This window comes from Onychomys torridus, chromosome 13, assembly GCF_903995425.1.
Source record: "Onychomys torridus chromosome 13, mOncTor1.1, whole genome shotgun sequence".
NCBI lineage: Eukaryota > Metazoa > Chordata > Mammalia > Rodentia > Cricetidae > Onychomys > Onychomys torridus.
The window spans coordinates 77,303,339-77,331,150 of NC_050455.1; the positions used below are offsets into that span (position 1 = coordinate 77,303,339).

General features: G+C 37.3%; 1 protein-coding gene across 1 annotated transcript in view; it reads right to left on the reverse strand.

Annotated features, from left to right (window-relative positions):
• The window catches only part of Dok6 (docking protein 6), a 465,356-nt gene that overhangs the window by 91,056 nt on the left and 346,488 nt on the right, over positions 1-27,812 (reverse strand). Inside the window, exons 6-7 of the mRNA XM_036204473.1 lie at positions 19,024-19,162; positions 7,773-7,890 (exon numbers count right to left, since the gene is read on the reverse strand). Of these exons, the coding sequence (XP_036060366.1) occupies positions 7,773-7,890; positions 19,024-19,162 (257 nt within the window). The remainder of the gene's footprint in view (positions 1-7,772; positions 7,891-19,023; positions 19,163-27,812) is intronic.

Below are 27,812 nucleotides of genomic sequence, written 5' to 3' on the forward strand. Positions count from 1 at the left end.
ATATCTTATATTTTTCATAACACTTTATTTATTAACAGTTTTTTTTTAAAACAAGAAGGCCCTCTAATCAACAGAACAAATTTCTTATGAACTTATAGAGAATAAAGCAGCAAGAACAGGGCCTATGTGGTTCTGTACCAGGTCCTCTATGTATATATTATATAGATTTCAGTTTAGTATTTTTATGGGACTCCTGAGATATGGTGAGATAGCAAGTGTCTGTATGAATATGCTCATGTGCATGTGTTTCTGCATGCCCACTTTTAAGTGTGTAAATTCATAGACACATGGCCAAAGCTGAAGTCTTATCCATATTAACTAACCTGGTCATCTTAGTCTTCCCCTGAACTAATATCCATATCCTATGTGTTTTATGCAATAAAGTGCAATATATGCACTCTCCATAAAACTTGAACTAAATATGCTACCTATATTTATTTTAGTTAAGTAATTCAGTGGGAAAGTTTGGTGGGGAAGAAATTGAATTTAGAGCATATTTTAAAAAAATTTTGCACTTGAATTAAAATCATAAACAAATTTATTACAATTATTGCTGGGTTATATTAATTCAGAAGAATACCTAGGAACCCTTGATCTTTTAGTTTTTTAGTAATTACTATATCACATCTGCTAAAAAGTGATTCAGTGTCTGAATTGCTTTATGACATGTCTTCAGCATTTGTCTTGTGCTATTCCAGCAGAATTCCCGAATCTCAATCCTGAGGCTCACATCTGGTCTGGTAAATAGTGTAATCAGTACCAGATCCAGCCAAGTGAGTGCCTGCCAGAGGAAGAGTGTTCTTTAAAAGGCCCCTCAACATCTAGAATAAGGGGATCAGCAACACTCAGATTTGGGAATGGAGATTGATGGGATAAGGTTGGCAGTATGTAGAGCATCTCTATTCAGTGACAGTCCTTGGTTCTGGAACTCATTGGGTCCAAGAGCTTCTAGATTCCTTAGACAACCTGGACTGAGAGATATAAGGCTTGGGAAGAGTGATTTCTCTGTTGAGGATGCTATCTTGATGAGGATGTATGCTTGTCTTACACTTGATTGGTGAGAAGAAAAAATGATTGCACAAAGGTTCAAGACTGAATTTTATTTTCCTCCTGTAAAATCTTGGGGTAGGTGAGGCTTAGAATCAGTGTTTGTGGAATTCTAAAAGCTAGAAATTTTGTAACAATGTGAGATTTTTATGAAGTCTTTATAAAGAAGTGAAATTCTTCATGCATAATGGAAACTGATTCTATTGGGAAGCTAATACTAGAATATATTGGTATCAAATAGCAAACCTGCTACTGACAGAGAAAGAGAGAGAAACTTCTTAGTGTGAATTTAACTTATTTTAATACACTGACATTTACTTATATTTATTGAATACCTTGCGTTAAATAATCCTATTTATTCAATGTGATAAGTTCTAGTATGCTTATTTTAGGAACAAATAAAATGAAGCTTAAAAAGATTAAGTGTATTACCCCAAATCACACAACTTAACAGTGGTACAATTACCATTCAAATCAGGTTTATTTGACTCCAAAATTCAGGAGTAGATGGTATCTTTTCACAAAACTGATCTCCCACAGTTTGTCTGAGTCAATAGCATAAAAAGAAAACCATCTACAATGTCACTAGATGACAGCCTAAGGGAAGAAGCAGGATTTAAGAAAATACACTGATGTAAAGTTATGCGTTATTGCCTCAGAGAGCAGGGAAGAGGGGCTGATTAGTTATGACTATAGGAGATAAGAAACATTTTACAGTGGGAATATTTTGTACATTTTTATGATGTCAACATTGGGGTGCAACTTATTAATTTATCTTAGAACAGTGATATCCAGAGAGGCACTTTTTTTTTTTTTTTTGACTTACTTCTCTTAAGGTAAGGATATGCAGTAAATTTCCATAAATGTGGTTTAATAGAAAGAAAGTGTTGCTTCTTGGAGAGGAATCATATTTCTAAGAGCTGTTACTAAATTGCCAGGAGCATGCTGCTGCCACTGGGGAATGTTGATGTATTTTGGTTACTTCTGACTGTTCTGCCTACTTACTCCTAAAACATACAATCTGAATATAGGAATGAAGCAATGTAGACTACTCTTTACTTTTACTACAAATTTCTGTATTAGTTTTTAAGTTTAAGAAGGCTTTTACTCTGTAATCTGGAAATTGTGTCATGATGAAATTTTAAATAGAAAAATATCAATGGGAAAATTATACAGAATTCAAATGTAAAACTGAATTGGATGTAAAGAAGGACAAGGGTCATAGCTAACCGAAGAATAAATAAAGCCTTTAATTTACCTCACTAGTCTATGTTGGAATTTTCTTTAGCATTTTCTGAAGGTTATCTCTAATTCTAATTGTCTGTTTCTGTCCTGTCCTTCTGAGAAATTGGAGCCACAGATGCCCTTTCCGTGAGCATCAAATGCCTTTGGTGTAATTAGGTAAGCTTCGGTGCTGACACTGGTGGTCTGTAGCTTAATTACAGACACACAGAGGGCAGAAGAGGGCATGCAGTTCAGAGCTGGTATTTGGATATTAATCGGTGTTAATGAAAGCAGAACTTCTAAAGCTCCCACTTTTGCAAAAGATGGAGCCCCAATCATCTTTTTTCAAACTGTTCAGAAACAATCCAAAGTATATCTATCCCATTTAATTTTATATGAAAATAAGAGATTACATATATCAGAAATTTAAGAGTAGCATGCCCCCCAAAGCACATTCTCTGAGACCAATTCAACTCCCCTTTCAGTCCAGTTTATTGAAGAAAAGCTAATCCCAGTGGGAGAGCAGCAGGTGAAGAGTGGAGAAATTGAGCTAATGGGATAAAGGGGCAGATTACTGCATTTCAGGACAGTTTGTGTGTGTGCTAAGTTAATGACTAGCAATAGGAAATGTCTATGCTCAGTAGCAATGTCCCCTCTCAGTCTTTCCCTGCCAATTCCTCTTTCTCCTTCTTTTTATTTTATTTTAATAGAAAGTATTGCTTCTAGAAGAGGCTCATCTTTCTATGAGTTGTTACTAAGACTCCAGAAACAGGCTGATACATTCCCTCAATATTTTCTAATTTTCTTTCCTCTCTCCCCACTTTCCATCTCCACATCTGTCCCAATGGCTTAAAAGTAAACATATAGTTTATAAGAATAGTAATTTTCAAACATAATTTCAGAGTCAGAAGTTCAAGATCATGTTTTCTTCAATAGCATACTCTTCCTTGATTTTAGAGAAAGCATTTTTGTATGTTTGTGACATGAACACTTGTATAGACAGAGAGGAAGTTAAATAAATATAGGTAATAAATCACCTATTAATACAAATTAAGGATCTCTACCTCTTAAAATAAATAGAAGTCCACTTCTGCAAGGAAAAGTGGACAAAGTTGACCTATCAAGAGCTACTTGGGGTGAAGGTGGTGAAGAGTAGCTATCTATCACTCAGGACAATTGGAAGGCTTGTTAGAAGCTAATGATTTTTTTCATTTATTTGATCCTGACTCCACAATCTCTCATTCTGTCAAAACACCCTCTGGGAGTATCATGGAGAGACCAGCTTATTCTATGGCACTCATTCTCCAGTCACAAAATAGAATGCTGCATCTCAACTATTGACATATTTGTCTTTAAAGGGGTATCTGGCAACATATGAAGAAATGAACAAAGCAAAACTTAGCCAAGTGTAAAGCATAGAAGCTAACAGGCATTTGAAGTTTTATGTAAGTTTAATATAGATTAGTTTGTTTTCAGGCCATGATTTTTTTTCAACTCTAGTACATGTGCTGCTTATTAATGAATCCAATCTATTAAACTTGGAGCACATAAAACTTTTCTCCTTTTCTTTCTGAATGAAAGTTCACTGAATTTAATCCACACTGATCTTCAGATTCATAGCTCAAATGTAAAAATATGATGAGAAATTCTAAATGAATTTGCATTCCTGGATCTTACCCATGGTTTACTTGATATAATAGCTAATCTTTTTTGCCAGTTCTGCTGGATTTAGAATTTCCATGGAAACACAGCCTTGGATTGACCCATGACAATGTTTCTAGAAAGGGGTAACTTAAGAGAGACCACCTGTCTTGGATGTGTATAGAATGATCTGATGTGCTTGGGTCCTGGGCTAAAGAAAAGGAGAAAGCCAGTGGAGAGGAGCTTTTTTCTTGCTCTGCATCCCAAATAAAGTCCCAATGTGACCAGCTGCCTTGTGCTTCAGCTGTCACATGGTGACTGCATTTTCCTGAACTGTAAAAGAACCTCTTCTCTCCTGGGCTGCTTCTTGTTCACAGTCAATGAGATATAATTTACATGGAATGGGTTCTATTATTTGATGGACAGTAATTACCTTAGTACAGTATTTTTGTTTTTGTTTTTCAAAAACAGTAACAAAATCAGCTAACCAGAGAACAGTGGGGTATAAAGACTATATGCATGAAAACTGACTGATACGCTTGACAAATAACATCCACATTACTAGCCTCTGCAAACTGCACAGTAACAGTCAACTGTGAAAAAGAAATGATGCCGAGGCAGGGTCACAACTAAGGATGCAAGATAACCAGACTGGTACATGCAGTTTTGCTAAAATTAGAGATTCACAAAAGGGTACTGAAGTTCATTGCTTCTATTTTTATTTCTCCCTTGTTTCAGTAATTTTATTTAATGCTGATTCCAGTAGAATTTAGTTCCAATCAGGAAAACCTCTGAGGATTCCTGTCCCCTGCTTATATGGACTGCTATCACAGAATAATTCACTTTTGTCAAGTGTTCCTAACAAGTTCATATCTATAACTGTTACCTACCATCTATCTACCTACTGTCTGCCCATCTTTGTATCTAACTGCTTATTTTATCTCTACCTGACTATCTAGATAATTATTACCACCCTTATGTATATTATAATGGTGAAAAAAAGGCTATACCAAATGTTAATTATTTCACATCAAAAGCAAACTAAAGCTACTTTTCAGTCCATAGGAGAAAAGCTTCAGTTAAGTGGTCATGAAAACAACCATCTGTTATTCAGGAATTCACAACCAAATCAACAAGCAAAGCACAGTTTATAAATTGTCTTCCAACCATTTTTTTATTAACCTGTCATATTATTTACTTAGATATTTAATATCAATTATTTGATTCATATATTCCAGTTTCTGCTTGAGATAGTACTATCTGTATATCCATATTTATAACCTTTAAAGCACGTTTTCTGACCTTAACACAAAAGGCAGGGTCAAACAAAGATTATGAACTATTTTAAGGGGCAGTGATGTGTAGACACAGGAGAAACTCACTCATTTTGCTCTCTGGAATTTTTTTTGTTGTTTTGTTTAATACCACATTCTTATTATATAGCCTTAGCTTATCTGGAACTCACTTTGAACTTCTCTGGATGTTTTATGTTTAATACCACATTCTTATGATGTGGCCCTGACTTAACTGGAACTCATTGAAGAACAAGCTAGTCTCAAACTTACATAGTTCCTTCTCCCTCTACTGCTTGCATGCCTGTGGGCCATCACACCTGGTCCTTTTCTTTCTGTTTTCATACCAAGAGCAGGGAGCCTAGAATATTCTAGACAGTAGTTTGAGTACTAAGCCATAATCCTATTCTCTTTCTCTGATTTCTGAACTCCCTGGGACAGTTTCATTTGCTTTCCTTAACCTTCAGTCCTTAATATTGTAAATATCTTCTCACCAAAATAAAAAACACTGTCTTAAGAACAAATATCAAGTCAGCCATAAATTTAAATGGTCATTTAAAGTATAAAATGCAATTGCCTTCTATAAATGACTAAAATCCTTCCAACTCATTTTCTTTGAAAAACATTATTATTATTATTGTATTTGTGTTATAATTTTACACGTCAGCCATGGGTTCCCCTGTCCTCCCCCCTCCCACCCCCACCTCCACCTTCCCCTTATCCCTTCCCCTCCATTCCCATCTCCTCCAGGACCAAGACACCCCTGGGGACTCATTTAAACCTGGTGGATTCAGTACAGGCAGGTCCAGTCCCCTCCTTCCAGGCTGAGCATGTGTCCCTGTGTAAGCCCAAGGTTCCAAATAGCCAGCTCATGCACTAAGCACAGGTCCTGGTCCCACAGACTGGATGCCTCCCAAGCAGATCAAGCTATTCAATTGTCTCACTTATCCAGAGGGCCTGATCCAGCTGGGGGCTCCACAGCCTTTGGTTCATAATTCTTGTGCTTCCATTCGATTGGCTATTTGTCCCTGTGCTTTTTCCAATCTTGGTCTCAACAATTCACGCTCTTGCAGTCCCTCCTCCTTCTCGACAGTTGGACACCTGGAGCTCCACCTGGGGCCTGGCTGAGGATCTCTGCATCCACTTCCATCAGTTATTGGATGAGAGTTCCAGCATGACTGTTAGGGTGTTTAGCCATCTGATCACCAGACTAGGTCAGATCAGGCTTTCTCTCGACCATTGCCAGCAGTCTACAGAGGATATGTCATTGTGGATTTCTGGGGACCTCTCCAGCACTATTCCCGTTCTCATTTATCATGGTCTGTTATTCCTTGTTCTTCTCCCTTTCTGTTCTTGATCCAGCTGGGATCTCCTGCTCCCCTAAGCTTTCTTTCCCTCAAATCTTGCCCTTCATTACTCCCACTGTCGTCCAGGTTGTTCATGTAGATCTCATCCATTTCTCTGTCATTGGGTGATCCCTGGGTCTTTCCTAGGGTCCCAATTTCTAATAGCTTCCCTGGAGTTGTATTGCAGTCTAGTCATCGTTGGAAAAACATATTTTTAATCATTTCTTGGTAATCAAATTTTGTTAATCTCTCTGCAACTCTGGCAAGCAATTAAGACTATAAAACATTCATATTATTTTACTTTGCTTGTAATATAATTTTTGTGTAGCAAAGTAATTAGTGCTGTTAATAAATACAAAACGAAAGTATAGAAAGAAAACAAGAAAATGAACAGAAAGTCCAAACTATGGCTTTAATAGTTATGCATTCACTATGTATTTTACTAGGTGCGTACTTCATTCAAGCCTAATGTGCGTTTTCAGTGGCACATTTCAGAATCATTAAGTTTCTTCCTCCAGAGAGAATATTCTATATGAAGGATAACAGTAATCATTTAAAATAAAAGAGAAAGGATAGAAAGGGTAATGGCAGGGTTTCTGTGTCTGTGCATCAGTTGTCTGATACCTCTCTAGTCCCCTCATCCAGCAGACCATTCCTATATTGGTTAGCTGGTCACTGGGAAAGCCACCGCAGCATCCTGCTTACATTCCACCCCTTTTATGTTGCCCCTCCTCAGTGGGTCTCCCTGCTAAGACGTTGGCTACACCTGAAAGTTTCAGGGGGTAAGTTCATGAAGCATTTTAGTACCAATCCTGAAACCATCTCCTAACCAGATGCTTAATCCTAGGAAGAATAAAAGGTGCCGGAAAAGAAGTCCTTTGTAAAACAGCACAACAGAGACTTCAGCATTCAGCTCTCCACAGTGTGCTTTGTATAATATTGTAGTCAACATCTTCTGCCATATTTGGTCCTTATCCATCACAATAATTTTAGGAATCACTTTATAGCATGCATGTATAAAATGATATTTTTAAAAAAGTCATTGAATCTCAGAGTTCCTCCTGTGCCCTGAGACAGTTGATGAGTGGAAACAAAAGAAAAGGACTAATGAAACACACAGAGGAAGTGAAAAGGGACCAATGCAAACACACAGCCATTTGTGCAGCCCCCACAGCAGGAAGTGGATGCAGTCGGTGCCTTTTGTCACTGCAGAGTTACTTGCCTTGCAAGCTGTAGATTTCTCCAACGCTGTTCTGACGCGTGATGTGATGCCAGTATGCACTGCGAGGAAGAGAGATGGATTTTGATACCGTCATTGGTTCAGTCAGGCTTGTCTGAAGCTGAAAGAGAAGGAAAGTGTATCTTAGGCTTTCCTGGAGATATCAACCTCCAATCAACCTTTTAAAATGCCAAGGATTAAATGTGAGTGACAGAAAGAAGAATATGTGAAAGATACCCATGTAATTCCTCATTCAATGGTAACTGTGTCAAAAGTGAAATTGCCGCTGATAGATTTCCCATGCTCCTGTGGCCCCACAGATGTGCACATATGGACAGCACTGACTAGACTTGGAGGGAGGGAGGGAGAGAGAGAGAGAACATTGGAAAAGGGCATGTTGGGGGGATATGGGGAGATTTGCAGGAGGAAAATGACGTAGATAAGATCATATATCATTGTATAAATGTATGAAATTATTAAAAATAAGGAAACATCTAGAAAAGTAGGAAAGGAAGAAAGAAAGAAAGAAAATAGCTCAATGCGTGAAAGAGCTTGCTGCACAAGAACAAAGACTTGTATCTGCTCAGAAAGCCGGATGGCCAGGTACATTCCTGGAACCCCAGCGCTGCAGGAGTGAACACTTGAGCAGGGTCATGTGGGTCTGTCTACTCATCTGAGAGTGCACTCCAGGTTCAGTAAGAGGTCCTGTTTCGAGGGGATAAGTTGGAGTGCCATAAAGCAGGCTACTTGTTGGTCTTTTGGCTTCTATTCACAGGTATTCACCTGGCCACACATTTGCACACACCACACACATACCACATGCTACTATAAATATTAAAACACACATCAAAAAAAGAAAAAAAAAGCATATATTCTTGTTAAGACTGGAATCTGACTCATTAAAAGGGGCACTAAGAATCTCAATGGCTTCTTGCCAATGGAGAAAGAACAATGGCAAATACCTGGGGGTAATCAGTTGCAGGCCACCTTGTGAGCTGGTTTGCATTTCAGTGGTTGAGAATTTACACTGCTCACAGTGTTTTCTAATGTATAGAATGGTGAAATAATTCAAGAAACGAAGGAGCAGGCTGTCAGAGTGACATGTCCTAGAAAAGGTGCCAAACACAAGAGAGCCATTTTCAGACTTTTCCTAACACCTCCTCCCACCTTTGTGTAGGGATGCTTTCTTTAATGCATCATTTTCTTGCGCATACTGAATGAATATTCTCTCTGAGAATCTTGGTGATAGGAGAGCTAAATGTGTTTGTATTTTGAATGTACTGTTTTGAGATTAGCTGATTACATCATTCCTGGGGCATATGATTAACAAACAAAAAAGAAATGGATTTGCAATTTTAAGAAAGAAGTTTATGCTTATTTATTCATATTGTTTTAAAAATACAGAAATGGTTTTATTTCATTTTTGTTACTTTAACACGACCTGAGCAATGTACAAACAGGCCACTTGGCTTACTGCCATCCCAAAAGCTAAGAATTCCATCAGATAACTTCTGAGGCCTATAGCAGAGAGGTCTCTGCTTTGTTGTGACTTTTCCATCACTGCTGTATTTGGAAAATGCCTCAATTTATGCTGTTCTTTGTTCTGTTGCTATAAAATCTTCGTGAAATGCTATCACATTGGAACATGGAATTTGGAGTAATCTGAATTTGGTATCTTATACAAGATCAACACACTGAGTTTCTTTGAAAGCCTGCCACCAGAGCAAGTCTGCAGCTGATTCTTACATATCTCAAATGATACTTTTCAAGTTCTCTTCCCTATTTACACAATGTGCATGCTCCTCATACCATGTTCCATGTACTTTGTTTGGTATGTGGAGGGATGTGGAGGAAAACAGATTTTGTTTTCTGTGCTGAGATTAAGTAGCACTTTCTGTACCTGCAGCATCCCTATTATTAATGCCCCAACCCTGACAGCTGAAAACAGTTGTGTATAGGGATACCCATGTTTAGATACCATCAAATATGCCCACATAGGTAAACTTCATCTCCCACTATTGTACAGAAGTAGAGGCAGGTTTCATTTTATGATGGTGTTATGGAGAGAGGAAGCCAACTTCTTGTATGAAACATGGAGTTTATTAAGCACAAATCTTTATTTAATTCATGGCAGCAATGCCATTAATAACATCAACTAAAGTGAATTCATACTAATCATAGTTCAGTTTATTATCTCATTTTTACTATTTTCTTAATCTAGTATAATTTATTATTTTTCATAAAATAGAGATTTCTGAAATTAAATGAAAGTCATTTTTCTTTCCTTTAAATTAAAGTTTAATTTTGGTAAATATTTTTTTTTACACCAAATGGTCAGTCTTGAGCATCATAGAAACACAATAAGCATATGGTAACTATTGAAAGTAAATACCAGGAAACCAGCAGAAAATTCCCCCTTACACATCTGAGGCATCTCACATCTTGTGGCCATAGTTCTCCCTTTCCATGCTGTTAATGTCTTTAGCTATACTCAATTTTTTCATTCCTTGGCCTTAACTTTAGTTACTTTCTATTTTTTTGTAGACAGAAAGACATCTGAACCTAAAAGTGGGTTATGGATTTTTCTTGACCTGTTTACCTATGTTTTCTTGTTTACCTATTGTTTTCCTGGACACCAGAGTGTCACTCACCATTCACCTGTATAAAGTACTCTTATAGAGTGAACTTGTTCTCACCAATTGCCTTGAAGTACAATATCCCAGTGTGATCATATTTAGAAGTAGGTTCTATGAGGAGGCTAATTAAGGATAAAAGAAGAGCACAGGGTGCAACCCTAGTCCAAGAGGATGGTGACCTAATAAAAAGAGGAAGAGGCTCCAGGGTATAATAGTCATAGAAAAAAGGCCATGGAATGGCACTAGAAAATGGACATTTACAATGCAAGCATTGAGACATCAGAAAAAACTAAACCTGTTCAATGTTGATTTAGAACTTTCAGACTACAGAACTGTGAAAAAGCAAATGTATGTTGGTTAAGCCATCCACTCTACAGTATCTCTTACAGCCATTCCAGACTAATATAGGAGACATTAAGTAACCTAACAAGGAAGATGTGCACTATCAAATCTTGTATATAGGTGAGATCTATATATAGTAGTTTTTAATTGTCTTATTACCTTTAAAAATGTATTAAAAATTTGCCTATGGATAGCCATAGTAGAGAAAATTATATTTATAGTAGAAAGAAATATACACATTTGCATATATATGTAAAAGAAAAATTATGAGACCATTTGTAGAAACCTACAATTGGGGTTTCTACTGGTCTGATAAAGCACTGTGACCAAAAGCAACTCAGGAAAGGGTTTATTTCATTTTGAAACTCATCACTGAGGTAAGTAAGTTAGGGTCAGAACTCAAGACAGGAACAGGAAGGCAGAAACTGCAGCAGAAGCCCTGCAGCAACACTGCCTACTGATGTGCTGCTATGGCTCTCTCAGTCTGCTTTTATATACAGTTTAGGACCACCTGCCTAGGGATGTTGTCACCCTCGGTGGCCTAGGCTGTCTCACATCCATCATTATGAAGAAAATACCATTCAAACTTGGCTGTAGGCAATTTGACAAAGACATTTTCTCAGTTGAGTTTTTTTTTTTTAATTTTTGTTTTGTTTTGTTTTTGTTTGCTAGATAATGCTAGCTTGTGTCAAGTTGAAAAAAAACAGGACACCATTTCTGTCTTACTATTGTGTTTTAATAAATGAAACAGGATTGATTTCATGATTTCTAGTTTTTCTTTTGGGAGAATCTGCTATACTGCTATTTTGTGTGTGTGTGTGTGTGTGTGTGTGTGTGTGTTTTATCTAATGAGAAACTGTTTAAGAAACTACAATAAATCCTGGACCTTCGTGACGGCTTCACTGAGTACTTAACTACTAACTCTCCTGCAGGCAGCATTCACTGGCTTCTAGTTTTGCATGGGCAGGGTTAGGATGCAGAAAGGATGCTTCAGCAGAGATGCAGAAAATCAGTCCGATAGGAGAGCAGTTAGTTCAACCTTTGAAACACTTGCCAGTGCTTTCTGCCACCTCCCTCTCATTGTAACCATTTGAAACAACATTTAGTTCACAGGGAGTCTGAGCAGTGAACCAGAAAATGCTTATTTAGTGTCTGAAAAGAGTGCATGCAGGTCACAGCTCAACCAAGTGTGAAGAGTGGTTGAGATGTCTGTGTTCTACCTGAGAGCACAGCCCACGAAGGCAAAGCCAAAGAACATGACTTTGGCCCAAAGTGCTCCATACACAAATGAAGTTGGTACCTATATGAGCAGGCTGCCTTAGATCTTTTTTGGGCAATCAATTAAAAATGTTATTTATTTGTAGATATGTGAGATCTATATATAGGTAATATAAAAATAGATCCGTACTATTTGCAAAAACAGAGCAAGCAAAGGAATGACATTGGAGGTGAAGATACATGTTTGGTCTATGCCAAGGTGATCTATAGAAGTACAGAACCTAAGAAAAAATAAATAGAAGGAATATTTGATCAATGTGGGCAGGTGGGGAAATATAGGACAGAGATGAACAGCGCTAAGCAGGATGTGTATATTCATTAGCATACCTGCATGTGTATGTGAGTGTCCGTATGTACACCTGAATGCTTCAAACTAGAAAAGGATAGTATCTTTCTTTTCCTGTTTATATGATAAAATACTGTGACAAACACAACTTACAGGAGAAAAGATTGGTTTATACTTCCAGGATACAAACACAGAGGTGAGAAAGTCAAGGCAGCATGAGCACAGCCGCCATATCACTATCATGGTCAGGAGGAGCAGGCAGTGAATGCCACTGCTCTTAGCCTGCTTTCCTTATTTATATACAGTCCAGGACCGCAGGCAAGGAATGGTGCCATCAACAGTGGGTGGCACGTCCGCTTTGAATTGTAAATCAAGAAAATCTCCCATAGACTTATCTCTCAGCTGATTTTTAGATCTGTCTAGTTAAAAATTAACACTAATTGTCACACCTCTGTGATGAGTTAAATGCTTCATGGGTTATAAGTTAACAGGTTCTTTGATGTGTCTGAAACAGGAGAGGATGGATAAGAACAAATGTAAAAAAATGTAACTATTACAAAGACACCAATAACCAAAAAACATACTAATATAATGTGTAACATGTGAAATGTATGTTTGTTATAAAAAGAAAAATGTTGTGCTTTGTAATAAACAAGTATGTACAAGGCACTCCCAGTTGAGAATGCTATGTTTTATTTGTCCTTACAAACAAGTTCATGAAACTTTAAAATTGTATGTAAACAGAGACCCCAGGGACAGTAAACCAGCCATGCTTGGCACTGTTTGTAGTAATTAAAACAACCCTCTGAAGTTTGATGGTTTATGGGCAATTGGTTTCTCGCAGACTTGGCTTAATTTTCAGTAGGGGACACCTCACACTTAATCTTCCATTTTATTCAAGATAAATGGGAAGGGATTAGAAGACATTTTGCTGAGTTTGTTCCAAGGTAACAAATAAAATGTAATTTACACAGTCATTTAATGGAAATTGTTAGATATCATTCATTTGATCTTCATAGAATATTATTTTAATTTAGCTTGGAACAGTGATTGTTACTACTGTATGTTTTAATTATATACTAACAAATTATATTTAGGTAATTTGAAAAAATATAAAACAAATTCTAACATTAGACTAATGGCATTAAAAGAAGCAGTTTTAACAATGTTCTTTTATTTTTAAAATCAATGATACTTTTAAGAATATATGTGCATTCAAGCCAGGTTTGATGTTCTATGCTTATAATCCTAGTTACTCAAGAGACTGAGGTGGGAAGTTTCTGAGATCAAGGCTTGCCCAGGACAATTAATGAATCCTGAATCAAAATAAAAAGAAGGGAAAAAAAGCCTTGAAATAAAGGTTTGTGGGGGAGTCCTTATGTTTTGTCTCCAACAGCACAGTGATTAAAAGATTTCTGCATATCCTTAGAGTATCTCACATGTGTAAATTAGAGAGTGGATGTATTTACAGAACTACTCTTTTAACATAAGGATACTGATAAACACATGCTAAATACTAAACTTCAAGGTTGTTTACATCACAATTTTGCTCCTTTAAAACTTTAAGTAGATAATGCTTTCTGTAAGTAATTTTCAGTATTGAAAGCTGGGGTAAGATGCATTTTTATCCCATTTGCACATGTAGCTAATTTCTCTTTGTTAGACTCTTTATGAATTATCTCCAAGTTTTCAAGAAAGCCCTGCTTGTATACTAACTTTCTAAAGTTAGTTATTTGCAGGCTCCCCATAACCTCTTCTAGGAAGAGGTAAATAAAGAAGCTGCTTTGTATCACATGGCTCTGTTAGTGTTACCAGTGAATGCCACTTCCACACACCACACAAGCTTTCACCTAACACCACAGGACGTAGAGTTGAGATTGATTACCTTCACCAAAAGCAGCACTGTTTATCCTCCCACAGTTTTTTACTTTATCAAATAGGAACTTGCTACATTGCCCTTGAATCTGTGATCGTCCTGTTTTAGGTTCCCAACTGCCAGGATTCTAGGCGTATGCCAGGTCATCCATTCTCACCCATCAAATGTTATCTTGACTTTTAAGATTTATTTGGCTTTGATTGTGTGTTTTGAAATAATGTAGCCTCGACCTTGCAATGTTGTATTTGTATACTGAGTTGTTTTAACCTTTGGAATCTATTGTTTCATTTAAGAAAGTATCTGATAATAAGGGTTTCTCATTGTTATTTAGCTCCTGCAATAAGATAAAAGGAATAGACATACATGGAATAATGACTTTTTGTATTAGGCAGCCCCTTTTCTTATATAGTAACAGCTTTAATTGATTAGAAGTAAGAAATATCTATCACCTTCCTCCCCTGTCTACACTACATACACATGTAGTCTCTACAGTGGCATCTGAACTATTCACAACTCATTCTATGTTAAAGGAGAGTGAAGTATCTTTGTGCTGATACTGTATTATAGCCTCAGTGACCAGACAATTATATAGGCTTCTGCCATGTCCATTTTATTGTTCATTTTTGAGAAAATATGTGATTTTCATGTGCATATATCCTATCATGTATGTTTATAAAAACTAATTGTGGTTTTGTGTGTGTGTGTGTGTGTTTTGAAATGAAACACTAATAAGTAAAGTGATTATTTAGGATAAGTTCACATTCATTATTGACCATAGTGGTATATTTTAATTGAGTTGTGTTGATTAATTACCATCAATGAATATCAAAAGAAGAAAAATTTCATGGATATGTTTTTGACATTTCACAATAGATACTTTATTATTGTCATTAATAACTGATACTCTTGTCTTCTGATTATTATTAATGTTGAGTAGTAGGGTCTTGAACTTTGAAAAGTAAATTTGTTTGCATTTACTCTTTTAAAGAGATTTTTAAAAATTTGTACTTGTATATGTATATATACACATGTGTGTTTGTGCATATATATGCATGTATGTGTGAGTACCCATGGAAACCAGAAGAAAGTACCAGACTCCTTGGAGTTAGAGTTAGAAGCAGTAGTGGGTACTGCAGACTAAACCCTGGACCTCTGCAAGAGCAGCAAGTGCTCTTAACTGCTGAGCATTTCTCTAGCTTTTGTATTTAGTTTTAATAGATATCATTTGCCCCATGCATATGATTCCTGGAGTTTTAAAAGCTTCTGTGACTATACCCAGACAAGTATGTTAAAGATGTTCTGTGTATCACCACAGTAAGATGCTTCATACTTTTGCTGTAGAAAATTTTATCTTTTTCATGCTTGATAGAACTCCCTCGGAATGTGTCCAAGAAGAATGTTTTAATGGAATCCTACAGTGGAAGCCAAACTGCTAAGAATAGAAGCCATATGGGAGGCCTTGTAGTTCCTTTAAAAGTTATAAATGAGTGTATGCTTGCCACTTATACAAACTATTACTCTATTTCACATGCTCTGAAATTTCAACCATTTTAAGTCAAACCTCCATTATACTAAGCACTCCAAATGATTGGTTCTGCCACTCAAACTGTGGCTTACGTTTGAGTGAGAGCTGCTGAAATGAAGAAGGAAAAAGAAACAAAACCAAATCTGTCATCTTGGAATTGATACAATATGGTAGTGCTTTCCAGCTCATGCAACTGCCTATGAGACTGACATGCTATCTCCTTGCTGGTAGAGCACGTCATGTAACTATTTAGATAGAAGATCACTTTGTAGAGGAGTGGTGAGTAAGTGCTTCAGTAAAGTTTAATTGGAGAGGGATGAGTTCATTCAGTTTCTATGGCTATTTAAATTACTTTATTGCAGAGCTCACTCCCTTCTCTTTCTATCCTGTCTTCACTGTGACAATGAAAATAAGGATTTCAGAAAAAACATTTTAAATATTGATGTTTTTGTTTTGTTTTTCTAGACAGGGTTTCTCTGTATAACTTCCTGGGTGTCCTAGAACTCACTTCGTAGACTAGGCTTGTCTTGAACTCATAATAGCTGCCTTTGTCTCCTAAGTGCCGGGATTAAAGGCATGCACCACTACTGTCCTAATAAATATTGATTACTTTTACAAAAGGATAAAGCATAAATTTCTATATGAGGATATCTCAAATAGGCTTTTGAGTTACCTGTGATATCACAAGTTCAGAAATTACTACTCAAAATGTCTTTCTTTTATTTACTTATGTTTAATGTATCAGGAAAATGTTTCTTTCATTCATGTTTTCCTCAGTTATTGTTTAAACCATAGGCATTTTTACCATGTCTATAATCTCAGTTAAACAACATAAAAAGAATTTAAAAAGAAGTTTCCTACATCCTTCCTCCTCTCAATCACTTTGAGATCTTCCAAAATAAATGTCTGTGTATTTAGGGACATTTGTGACTTTCCTGTCTATCATAGGTAGATCTGTATTCAAATTCAGCAGGGTGTAACATGGAGCATGTGTCTCTGAGCCTCTGATGGATGGTTTCATTTACAAGGGAGGTCAACATTCCCCTGGGCAGTATGGTATATTGATAGCAGAGCATCTTTTGGAAATGAAATTTGATGAATTTCCATAGTTCTAGAAAGAAGATTGTTATCTATGAGACAGAAATGGATTATAGATATGCCATTCTATTTAAATATCTAAATTAAATACTTGTATCAATGAGATGAATATTAGTAATGTATCAGAAATAGCTCCAGTTTAAAATGTAGTATACTGGCTTAATTCTCCAATGTACCCCAAGCAAAACTCTTTTTTTCTTGCTGTATTTAAAATATTTATATTAATTCTTTGAGGATTTCATGTGTGTGCAGACATATGCACCTGTCATGACAAGTATGGATGTCAGAGGACAGATTTTAGGAACTGATTCTTTCCTTTCACTGTGTGGGTTCCAAGGATTGAACTCAGGTTGTCAGACTTCACTACAAGCACCCTTACCTGCTGAACTATCTCATCAGCCCTTTTAAGTGACAATAGAAAAATGCCATGACTTAGATGAATGGAGACATCAAAATACACCAGCTGAGGAGGCTCCAGTGAAGAATGTTAATAATGGCAAAACCAGCTTTAACAACCAGGTGTTATTGGAAGATCTTGTTGAATTCCTTCTTTTCAGGAAGAAACGGCAGTTGAGACACTATTTTTATTGTATTTTGTGCAAGTCTATAAATTCACAAATCATGTATCATTAAAAAGGTAAAAGTAAATGCTTTTAATTTCCTGTAAACTTTATGTTTATGGCATCCATTGATTATAGAGTTTCTGGTTACTTAATCTTTCAAAAGTCTTTTAAAGTATATGAAAGTACATAATAATTTAAATAGTAATATCACATGGCCTGGTTTGAAAACAAAACAAATTAGAAATTCACTGTCACCATTTTTCTTATGGTAGATATGTAGATATAGTAAACACAGTGCCAACTTTTTGCATCTTAGAGGATTTTAGATATTATTTTAACACCTATTTTGTACTTTGCCTAGTTTTCACACAGAACTTTATCTTATTTTAAATTGAAAACAGGAACCAGACAGAAAGTGCTAAAATGGTCTTTCATGCTTGTTGGAAAGTTTCATGTGTTTAGAGGAGGTATATTAAAGGGGAAAATAATATCGTGGAGACTGGGATGCCCCTGATAATGGTTTTAGAACTTCGTGTTCTTGAGAAGTTACCAAGCTGAGATAGACTGCCCTCAGAAAAGTATTTGATTAGCTTATTCTGAAGAATGGACTAGATAGGAAGTAATTTAATTTTACTAGCATTGAGCTTCACAGAAAAGCATACCTGTAAAATTGATATGGAATCTCATTCAAATGATCTTTTTACATTTGATTTGACGGATTCCATTGTTGAGCCTCACTGAGCCCACAGTTTGAGCATCTGAACCTCGTAGACAGGGAACACACTCCAACTTTAGAATGTCTGAGATTCTTTTACAGGTATCCATCATCTCTAAGTCTTTAGTGATAACTGTCTGACTCTTTCTTCAGGTTTAGCAGACTATGATAAGCATACAGCAGCCCCAACTGATTTTATTAATTTTTATTTAAAATTATTTTATTCAAGATTGTTAGGCATCCTTGAAAGAGTGTGAATGATAAGCTGTCACCACATGTAGGCTGAATAAGTTGCTTTCTTCACAGATATTGCAATGTTTCAAGTATTCAAAATCAACATGTATGCTGTCACCATCATAAGATGAAGTGTTTCATGAGCATGTGTATGTATCAGGCAACTAAATGGACAGAACTACTATAGCTCTATTGCATAGGAGAGAGGGATCTTTAGAGATTTAATACCCTGCCCAGGAGTACAATCTGTAAGCAATGATGTTGGGCAGTGAATTTGGAGCCCAAACATGATCCTGTGTTTTATGACCAATAATTGTAGTCTATTGAAATAATTCTCAATGTTTTATTCATGAAAATACAATAAAATTCCTCTATGATAATTTGGACAGTTAAAACAAGTATAAGTAACAAATTTCAACTCCTGCCTCATTCTCTAAGCAATCCACACAGCTCTGGGTACCCAAGGCAACAGGTCATGCACAGATATATGGAGAGCAGGGCTTCTAAGTCCTGCACAAAAATAACTTCTGATAGAGTGAGTAGGGTATTGGCAGACCTTAGAGGTTGGCCTTCATAGGCTTGGTAATGGGCAGAGCATGGGTGGACACCATGCACTGCACAAATGGACTCTTAGAAATATAGTTTGCATCAGCACAGGGAGATTCATTTACAAGCATTAGGTTACAGGGATGGAGTCTTACCCGGGCCTTCTGCTCCATTTCTAGCATTAATCTTTCATGCTGCTCAGCTATGGCCAGTGTTGCAGAATGGACCTTTTGGTAGATCATTTCTCCTTCCCTTGTTTGAAAGGTGAATAGTCCTTCTCCCGTGTCACACATTCTATGAAAAAAAGAGATAAAGAGATGGGTCTCTGTGGATTCAAATATGCCAACAGTTTCTGTATAAAAAATGCTCTTACTCTCAGGTTTCCTCCTTCCTGCTAGTTCATTCTTAGACAAATCACTCAATACATGCATCTCCAAATGGCACATTAGGGGGAACTAAAGGTGAATATGCATGTGTACTCAAGTTTTTAAAAGCTTTTCAAACTGTGCAGGAACAAGTGAAAATGATTTAGACATGCTCAGTGTGGGAGTCTGAATATTGACAGTGGGGTTTCCCTACTCTCAAAAATAGCTACCATATGCTTTACCTTTTGGGCAAAGAAAAGGAGTTTTAATGTCTATCACACATACCCTATTTGAATTTAGGAATATTTGGCTTTAACATAGATTTTGACAATATCAGGGGTGTAAATTTAGGCAAGATGCTCACCTACTTATCTTTGTGACATTTCCAAAATTGGAATAATAGAACCAAGTCAAACAACCTTAAATGTAAAAGAGTTGGCAAACAGTTTACAGTGTTGCTTAGTATACTCAGAGTGTTAAAAGTTGTTAGCTACATTCATCATAAAGTTTGGATCTAACAATAATTGAAGTTTAGAGGTCATTGAGAAAATATCTATCCCAGAGAAAGGTTGAGTTGATCTATTTTTGCATGAAGCAAACAGTTATGCTTTTATGTTATGAATTAGGAAGAAGAATATAGTTAGTACTATAGGTGACAACGTATAATAATAATGAAATTCTTGCTATTCTAGCAGAAATACTAAAATTTAAGTTCATTTTCAGTTATTTAATGATAATCACTTGATAAGACAGTCTACATTGAAAATTATTAGACAGTAGATTTACAAATTAATATTATTTGTTAATAAAGACTAATTATAAATTAAAATCTTTTTAAATTAGTATTTTAGCCCAGCTTTAGCCCATAACTAAAGAGTATCTATATCCATGTGATAATAGATCTCTAATATGAAGAACTAGCTATGTTTCTATGCTGCCAGTTTTAAGTTAATATCATTGAAAGATTTACAGGTTACAATGTCAAAATATTCATGAGACAAAAACTATTAGACAATTTGGATTCTTCTCTATGACTCTCCAAGGGGATTTTAGTAACAAAGAAATGTCTCAAGAGACTTCCAACATTGCCCAGGCTGTGATTGCCATCCCCCCGGGCCCATCCAACCAGTACTTAGCTTCTGTGAAAGCAATCTTAATAAAATTCACACGGCATGAAATGGAAAGTCCTGGGGAAAAATCAAGAGTTTTCACAAAGTGAAACAAATGGGCTATCTTTGTTGATGTAGGGGTATTTGGAAATGCAAAAGCCACAGAAAAACCATTGATAAGTCCTGAGTGCATCCTGTTTGAGGTGGAGATTTTGTTCACTGTCAAGTGCAGAACACTGTTTGTTAGCCTCAAGAAATGAGATAATGAAGGCACAAATTGTTATTTCACACTCAGTCATTGAGATGTGAAATGCTGATCCCTGTCCACTTCCCAAGACTTGATTCTGCCTAGTGTGGGACTCTGAATGCTTACAGGAAGGTTTCCCTAATTTTGGAAATAACTACCATTCACTTTCTTTGAGAAAGGAACAAGCATTTGAATGTATTATAAAATGTAAAGAAACATTAAGTACGAAGAGCTTCTGCACTGTGATTATATCAACCAAGGTCAAGGTTCAGATTCTTCACATGATGGATTCAAGCTTTTTGTTTTTGTCAGTCAGGTTGACTTGAGAAGGTTAGGAGTCCTTGCCTTAGCATGTTCTGTCTGAAGGAGGATATGGAACAGAAATGTAGAGTTTTTCTTATTGGTTTAAACAGTGTCATGGTAGCAAGTCAATAAATACTACAGGACAGGCTAAGGAGGATGCAATAACTTAGATTGCTTTTGACTTGCTTTTCAAATTAAGGCCTCAAGACAGCAATACCTGTACCAGTGAAAAATTATTCATGTCCTGACTTAAAATATGTATCTTAACAAAGTTCTACATATTCATATGAACATTGTGAGACTCAATGTACTCTTTCCCTAAAGTGGGAAGAGCTCAGAGGTGGTCATTGTATTTGAACATCTCAACTCTATGCCCACCAGCTTGACATTAAAGATATTCAATGGTGCATTTACTTTGTGAAAAGGTTAAAACATGGATGCTGTGTATTTGTCCTAACTCCAACTAAAGGTTTTGTTCATAATTAAAGATAAGGGTATTATCTCTCTTCACAATTAAGATATTTGTACAGAATAATACTTTTTAATTAAATTAAAAATTTTAATTATGTATAGGAGTGTGTCTCTGTACAAGTATTATCACATGTTTGCATAGAGGCTACATCCTCAGAGTCCATAGTAAGTCATAAGCTCCTTTGGAGCTAGAGCTACAGGTGGTAAAGAGATGCCTGACATGGGTTCTGGGAACTGAATTTGGGTGCTCTGGAGAAAGCACTCTTAATTGCTGAGCTTTCTCCAGCCCCCCCCCCCTTTTTTTAGGTAGATGTATTTGTAGAGTTTTAATTTCCATATTGGCTTGACTAGTTTACATCCACACAGGCAGTGCACAAAGGGTTCCCTCTGCTCACAGTTTCACCAGCATTGGTTATTATTGGTTTTCTTTTTCTTTTGTTTCTTGTTATAGCTTTTTTTTTTATTATGTGTTTTAATTTTATACATCAGCCAAGGGTTCCCCTGTCCTCCCCCCTCCCGCCCCCACCCCCACCTTCACCCCAGCCCCTTCCCTCCATTCCCATGTCCTCCAGGACCAAGACACCCCTGGGGACTCATTTAAACCTGGTAGATTCAGTACAGGCAGGTCCAGTCCCCTCCTTCCAGGCTGAGCATGTGTCCCTGTGTAAGCCCAAGGTTCCAAACAGCCAGCTCATGCACCAAGGACAGGTCCTGGTCCCACAGCCTGGGAGCCTCCCAAGCAGATCAAGCTATTCAATTGTCTCATTTATCCAGAGGGCCTGATCCAACTGGGGGCTCCACAGCCTTTGGTTCATAATTCATGTGCTTCCATTCGATTGGCTATTTGTCCCTGTGCTTTTTGCAATCTTGGATTCAACAATTCACACTCTTGCAGTCCCTCCTCCTTCTCGACAGTTGGACACCTGGAGCTCCACCTGGAGCCTGGCCAAGGATCTCTGCATCCACTTCCATCAGTTGTTGGATGAGAGTTCCAAGATGATTGCTAGGCTGTTTAGTCATCTGATCACCAGACTAGGTCAGATCAGGCTTTCTCTCGACCACTGCCAGCAGTCTACAGAGGATATATCATTGTGGATTTCTGGGGACTTCTAGAGCACTCTGCCTATTCCTGTTCTCATGTGGTCTTCATTTATCATGGTCTGTTATTCCTTGTTCTCCCTTTCTGTTCTTGATCCAGCTGGGATCTCCTGCTCCCCTAAACTTTCTTTCCCTCAAATCTTGCCCTTCATTACTCCCACTGTCGTCTAGGCTGTTCATGTAGGGTTAGGGTCCAGCCCCCTCTTTATCTAAATTAAGTTGTTGAAGGTCTCCTTCAGCCCTAAAGAATAGTCTGGACCCTTATAAAAATTTTAGAAGGTTAATAGGGTAGACACACTTGTTCCAGGGTTTGTTTTGTTTTATCTGATCATTATTAGGAAGGGAATTATGTCAGTCTTGGACTCTGGAGATGATAGCATAAATTTGGACTTTCAGGTCATGGACTGTCCTATACATTTATTACCTATTTTAAAGCTGGCCCTGTAAATTAGGCACTGCTGTGTGATTGAGAATTAAAAAGGAGAGAAAACAAGCATTATTTCTGAAACTATCCAAGTAGCAGAGGGGAGAAAACCATTGGTTAAGAAGCTCTATATAATATCCTTAAGTACCACAATGTGGATGTACTATGATGTGAACCATAGAGGCCTGATCTGAACACAGTTTTAAACTGTTGACTCTGACTTTTCATGTGTAAAATGGGGCCAACAAAACTTGTTCATAAGTTTTAAAGTTCAGTTTTATTTATTGGCTCGTGAAATGACCCAGTAAAGATGCTAATGATCAGGGCAAGCCTAGTTTGGCACATCTAGGTTACCAAACCTTCCTCCTTCATTTCATATTAAAGACCTTCTTCAAGATGGTTCTTGGGATATTACTTCTGTTTCTGTTAGAAGCCTTCGGTCCTGCTGGACTAATCAGATGAATAACAATGATGTGACTTAGGTGGTAGGTGATTTTGATGCTGAAGGAGTTAAAATCTCAGGGTCTGTCTATATGGGGGCCCTTCAGGGAAGACTTGAATTTTAAGGCTCAAACTTGAATGTTAAGGCTCAAAGTCTTTGCTTGACAACACTTCTCATGTGCTCCCATCATTGCAAAGAGAATTGTATTCCACTCTAGAAGTCTGTGCCTCATCACCTCATCTCTTCATTCACTGGCTTTAACGTGTGTTGCATGGTAGTCAACCATATTGAGTAGAACAGCTTTGTCTTGTGAGTCTCATTAGAAAACCCTTATGATGCTGAGGGTTATTTTGGGCATAGTACCATTTGAGATGTCTAACACATGCTAGATTGTCAAGAGTATTACAACATGATCAGAATCTGAAAGTTTCAGACATTTCCCTGAATGGGGTACATTTTAGATTCTATTTCTTGAGGAAATCTCTGAGAATTTCTCCTCTATCTTTATCCCATCTCAGTCTCTACTTCCATAATGACTCAAACTTGCAAACTTTGGTCTCATTTCTGTTACGTTCTAATAAATATGGAGTATCAACGGTTTGTGAAACTGTGTGTGTTCATAAGAATTTACATTCCAAATGATGCACTTGTATTCCTGGTTTATGTTGTTGGCCTCAAGGAGATAAAGAGCCTTAACATATAGAGCAGTAGGGACATATTTCCTTGAGAAAACCCTCCATCACCAAACTGTAGCCAGTGTTATCCTTTCCTTATCTCTGAGTGAAAAAAAAATCTCTCTATGAAGTAGAGATTTAAAAATATCAATTTTTCAGGCCAGGCGGTGGTAGTGCACACCTTTAATCCCAGCACTCGGGAGGCAGAGCCATGCGGGTCTTTGTCAGTTTGAGGCCATCCTGGTCTACAGAGCAAGATCCAAGATCCAAGAAAGGTGCAAAGCTACACAGAGAAACCCTATCTCAAAAAACCAAAAAAAAAAAAAAAAAAAATGCTGTGGATATCGCTCTGTGTAAATAAAGTTCTGATTGGCCAGTGGCCAGGCAGGAAGTATAGGCAGAACAAGAGAGAAGAGAATTCTGGGAAGTAGAAGGCTGGTGAGAGACACCGCCAGCCGCCACCATGAAAAGCAACATGTAAAGACACTGGTAAGCCACAAGCCATATGGCAAAGTATAGACTAACAGAAAAGGGTTAATTTAAGATAGAAAAGGTAGATAACAAGCAGCCTGCCACGGCCATACAGTTTGTAAACAATATAAGTTTTTGTGTGCTTTCTTGGTTGGGTCTGAGCGACTGTGGGACTGGCGGGTAAGAGAGATTTGTCCTGACTGGGCCAGGCAGGAAAACTCTAACTACAAATGGCGCCCAACGTGTTGGCAAGAGTTTCCACCTAAAACCTGACAAAAAAGATTTTAAAACAGAGCTAAAAACAGCTTCCTAGTTGTCTCTCTCAAGTTAGCGGCAGCCTGCCGGTTTGAGCTACTGTGGCGGGTTCCTGGCGGGTTCCTGGCGTGTGTGTCTGACCTGCAGTGCAGCGGGAATGAGGAGTCTACAAGCAGCACTTTACTCTACTGTGTGCTGGATTTAGCCTTTGCTAGTTTAAAAAAAAAAAAAAAAAGGTTTCTGGGCTATGCGCTGCTTTGATAGAACTGCTTCTGATAGTTTTGGTACACATGGCTACAGACCCCGAGCTGGCGGTAAACTGTACCACCGCCATGTTGGGAAGCTGAGGTGAGCAGAGCCAGCAGCCACAGCAGCATTTCAGTCTTACAAAGATGGATATTACACAGAGAATCTGGTTTGTCTTGTCTTTGGGATTTTTAACTGCAAAAAAAGATTTGACCGTAAAAGCTGTTGAGTTAAACAAATATGTAAATTTTAAAGGTACCTTGACTTCAAAATTTGGATATAAGGATATGTTGCTTTGGAAAAGAGTCTCTGCTTTTGTTTCCACAGAAAGCCAGAGGCTATGGATTTGTTCCACATTAAGATACATCAGGCTTCATCAGCCAAGACCACCTGAAAGGTCTCCGATGATACCATGGCCCAGATGATCCAACATCCAGAATGGTTTCAAGACAACTGGCTCAGAGGTTCACCCTAATGGACTACTCCATAATCCTAAAATTTTCTTTGCATCCCCATAAGATACAGCGCCCCCCTCCAGCAGGAAGTAGTAAGAGAAACTACGCCCACATTCCCAAAATTATCAAGCTGGCTTTGTAGATGGAATTGGCTCATTCCTTCTCTAAACCCAGACATACTGCTAAAAGAAAAGGTTACGAGATTCTTGTGTCCCAAATAAGAAGAGCCCTCTGGTGTGGGACAGAGAAAAAACAATATTTTTCTTTAAAGCAGGTTGATTATAAATGAGATCTCTTTCTAAAGAAGAAAGGGGGATATGATATAGATATAATAGGATGAAAGGGTAGATTAGGGAACTTACTTCTAAAGAGCAACAACTTGTTTAAAATGTTTTACATTGGTTTAGATTTTAGTCTATTGATACAAACTTAGTTAATTTTGTTATATTGTGTGTATATTTCTACTCTTGTTTAAGGTATTATGTTCATATAGCTCATTTAAAATTGTAATGGATAATTAAAAATAGATTAATAACTGGTCATCTATGATAATCATACTCATAGCCATGTTAGTTAAGTCTTCTAGGTATACACAGAGATATTTCAGATAGACAGGTAATCTTCAAACACTTCAAAGGTCTACAGAATATGGCATTTAAAGTACTTGTAAAATTTAGACTTTCTGGACAGTGAGACATGTCTGCTCCTGGCAGCACCAATTTACTTCAGAGAGGAGGATGGGCATTGAAGACACTTCATATGGATTTTATCTTCACCTTGGCAAAAATAGCCATTTGGGCAAGAAACTGTTCTTGCCTGGACTGCTCGATCAACTGGACATGCAGGACCTATAGAAAGGTGACCACTGAACTTTGCTTGACAAAATGGTCCTTCAGGTTCCTGCTTCACAGAGGAAACTGCCAGACATTCTACAGGACACTTAGAGAAGTGACCAAGAGACTCTAGCCCTGTGGGCTGAAGAGAAATGCCCCAACTTTATGAAGGATCATTAGGTGACTGTCCAGGCTGCCAGCTGTCTCTGTCTACTCTTGCAAGACTCCTGAAAAATGCTTACATCCTTCTCCCGGTTATCAGGTAATATTATATCCTTCTGAGGTCTTTGATGTGGTTGAAGGCTAGATAGTTATAATTTCCTCAGTTATGATAAAAGATAAGTTAGATATAAAACCTTAGACTCACAAATATAAGATAGATAGGATATCTTCTTTAATATTGTAACTGTAATTCTTGCTTGATAATTATTTTGTTATATGTAATTGTACTATGTAAAAGTTAAAACCTTCCTTAAAAAAAAAAGAAAAGGGGAAGTGCTGTGGATATCGCTCTGTGTAAATAAAGTTCTGATTGGCCAGTGGCCAGGCAGGAAGTATAGGCGGAACAAGAGAGAAGAGAATTCTAGGAAGTAGAAGTCTGGGGAGAGACACCGCCAGCCGCCGCCATGAAAAGCAACATGTAAAGACACTGGTAAGCCACAAGCCATGTGGCAAAGTATAGACTAACAGAAATGGGTTAATTTAAGATAGAAAAGGTAGATAACAAGCAGCCTGCCACGGCCATACAGTTTGTAAACAATATAAGTTTTTGTGTACTTTCTTGGTTGGGTCTGAGCAACTTTGGGACTGGTGGGTAAGAGAGATTTGTCCTGACTGGGCCAGGCAGGAAAACTCTAACTACAAAAAAAAAAAAAAAAAAAAAAAAATCAAAAATTTTTTTTCTTCCAAATGACAAGCAAAAGAGGAAGGGATTGGTAATTGTGGGAGATGGAAGGAAGACTGAGTGGTAGGGGTGTGCCTATGAGTAAGATATAATGATATGTGCATATGAAGTTGTCATAGTTCAACTCATTATTTTGTAAACTTTAAAATTATTAAAGAAGACAAATATAGACAAACTTTTAGAATTTTTTGAGAGGGAGAAAGGGAAAACATGCAGCTGGGTAGGTAGGGAGTTATGAGGGATCTGGGAGGAGTTTGAGGATTAAGAATATAAAGTATGTTAAGTGAAAAAATAATAAAAATAAAAATTGGTGAAGCCCTGGGTTCAGATCCCACCACCACATACATCACTATGGTATCCTAAGCATTCAGAGGGAAGAAACTAGAAAATCAGAAAAAGTTCATGGTCATTCTTAGCTACATAGAGTGTTCAAAGCCAGCCTGGGACACATGAGGCTTTGTCTTAATCTCATCCTCCAGAATATAATTAAAGTAATTATCTGTAAGTTTCTGGGAAACATTGTGACTTATCTTCCACAAAGTTGTCAGCAGTGAAATAGAACCAAAACAGATTTCCTTATACTCCTGTATTTCTCTTTAGGATTTAAAATTTAATATTCAACTATAAACAGCCATGAAATCCTCAAT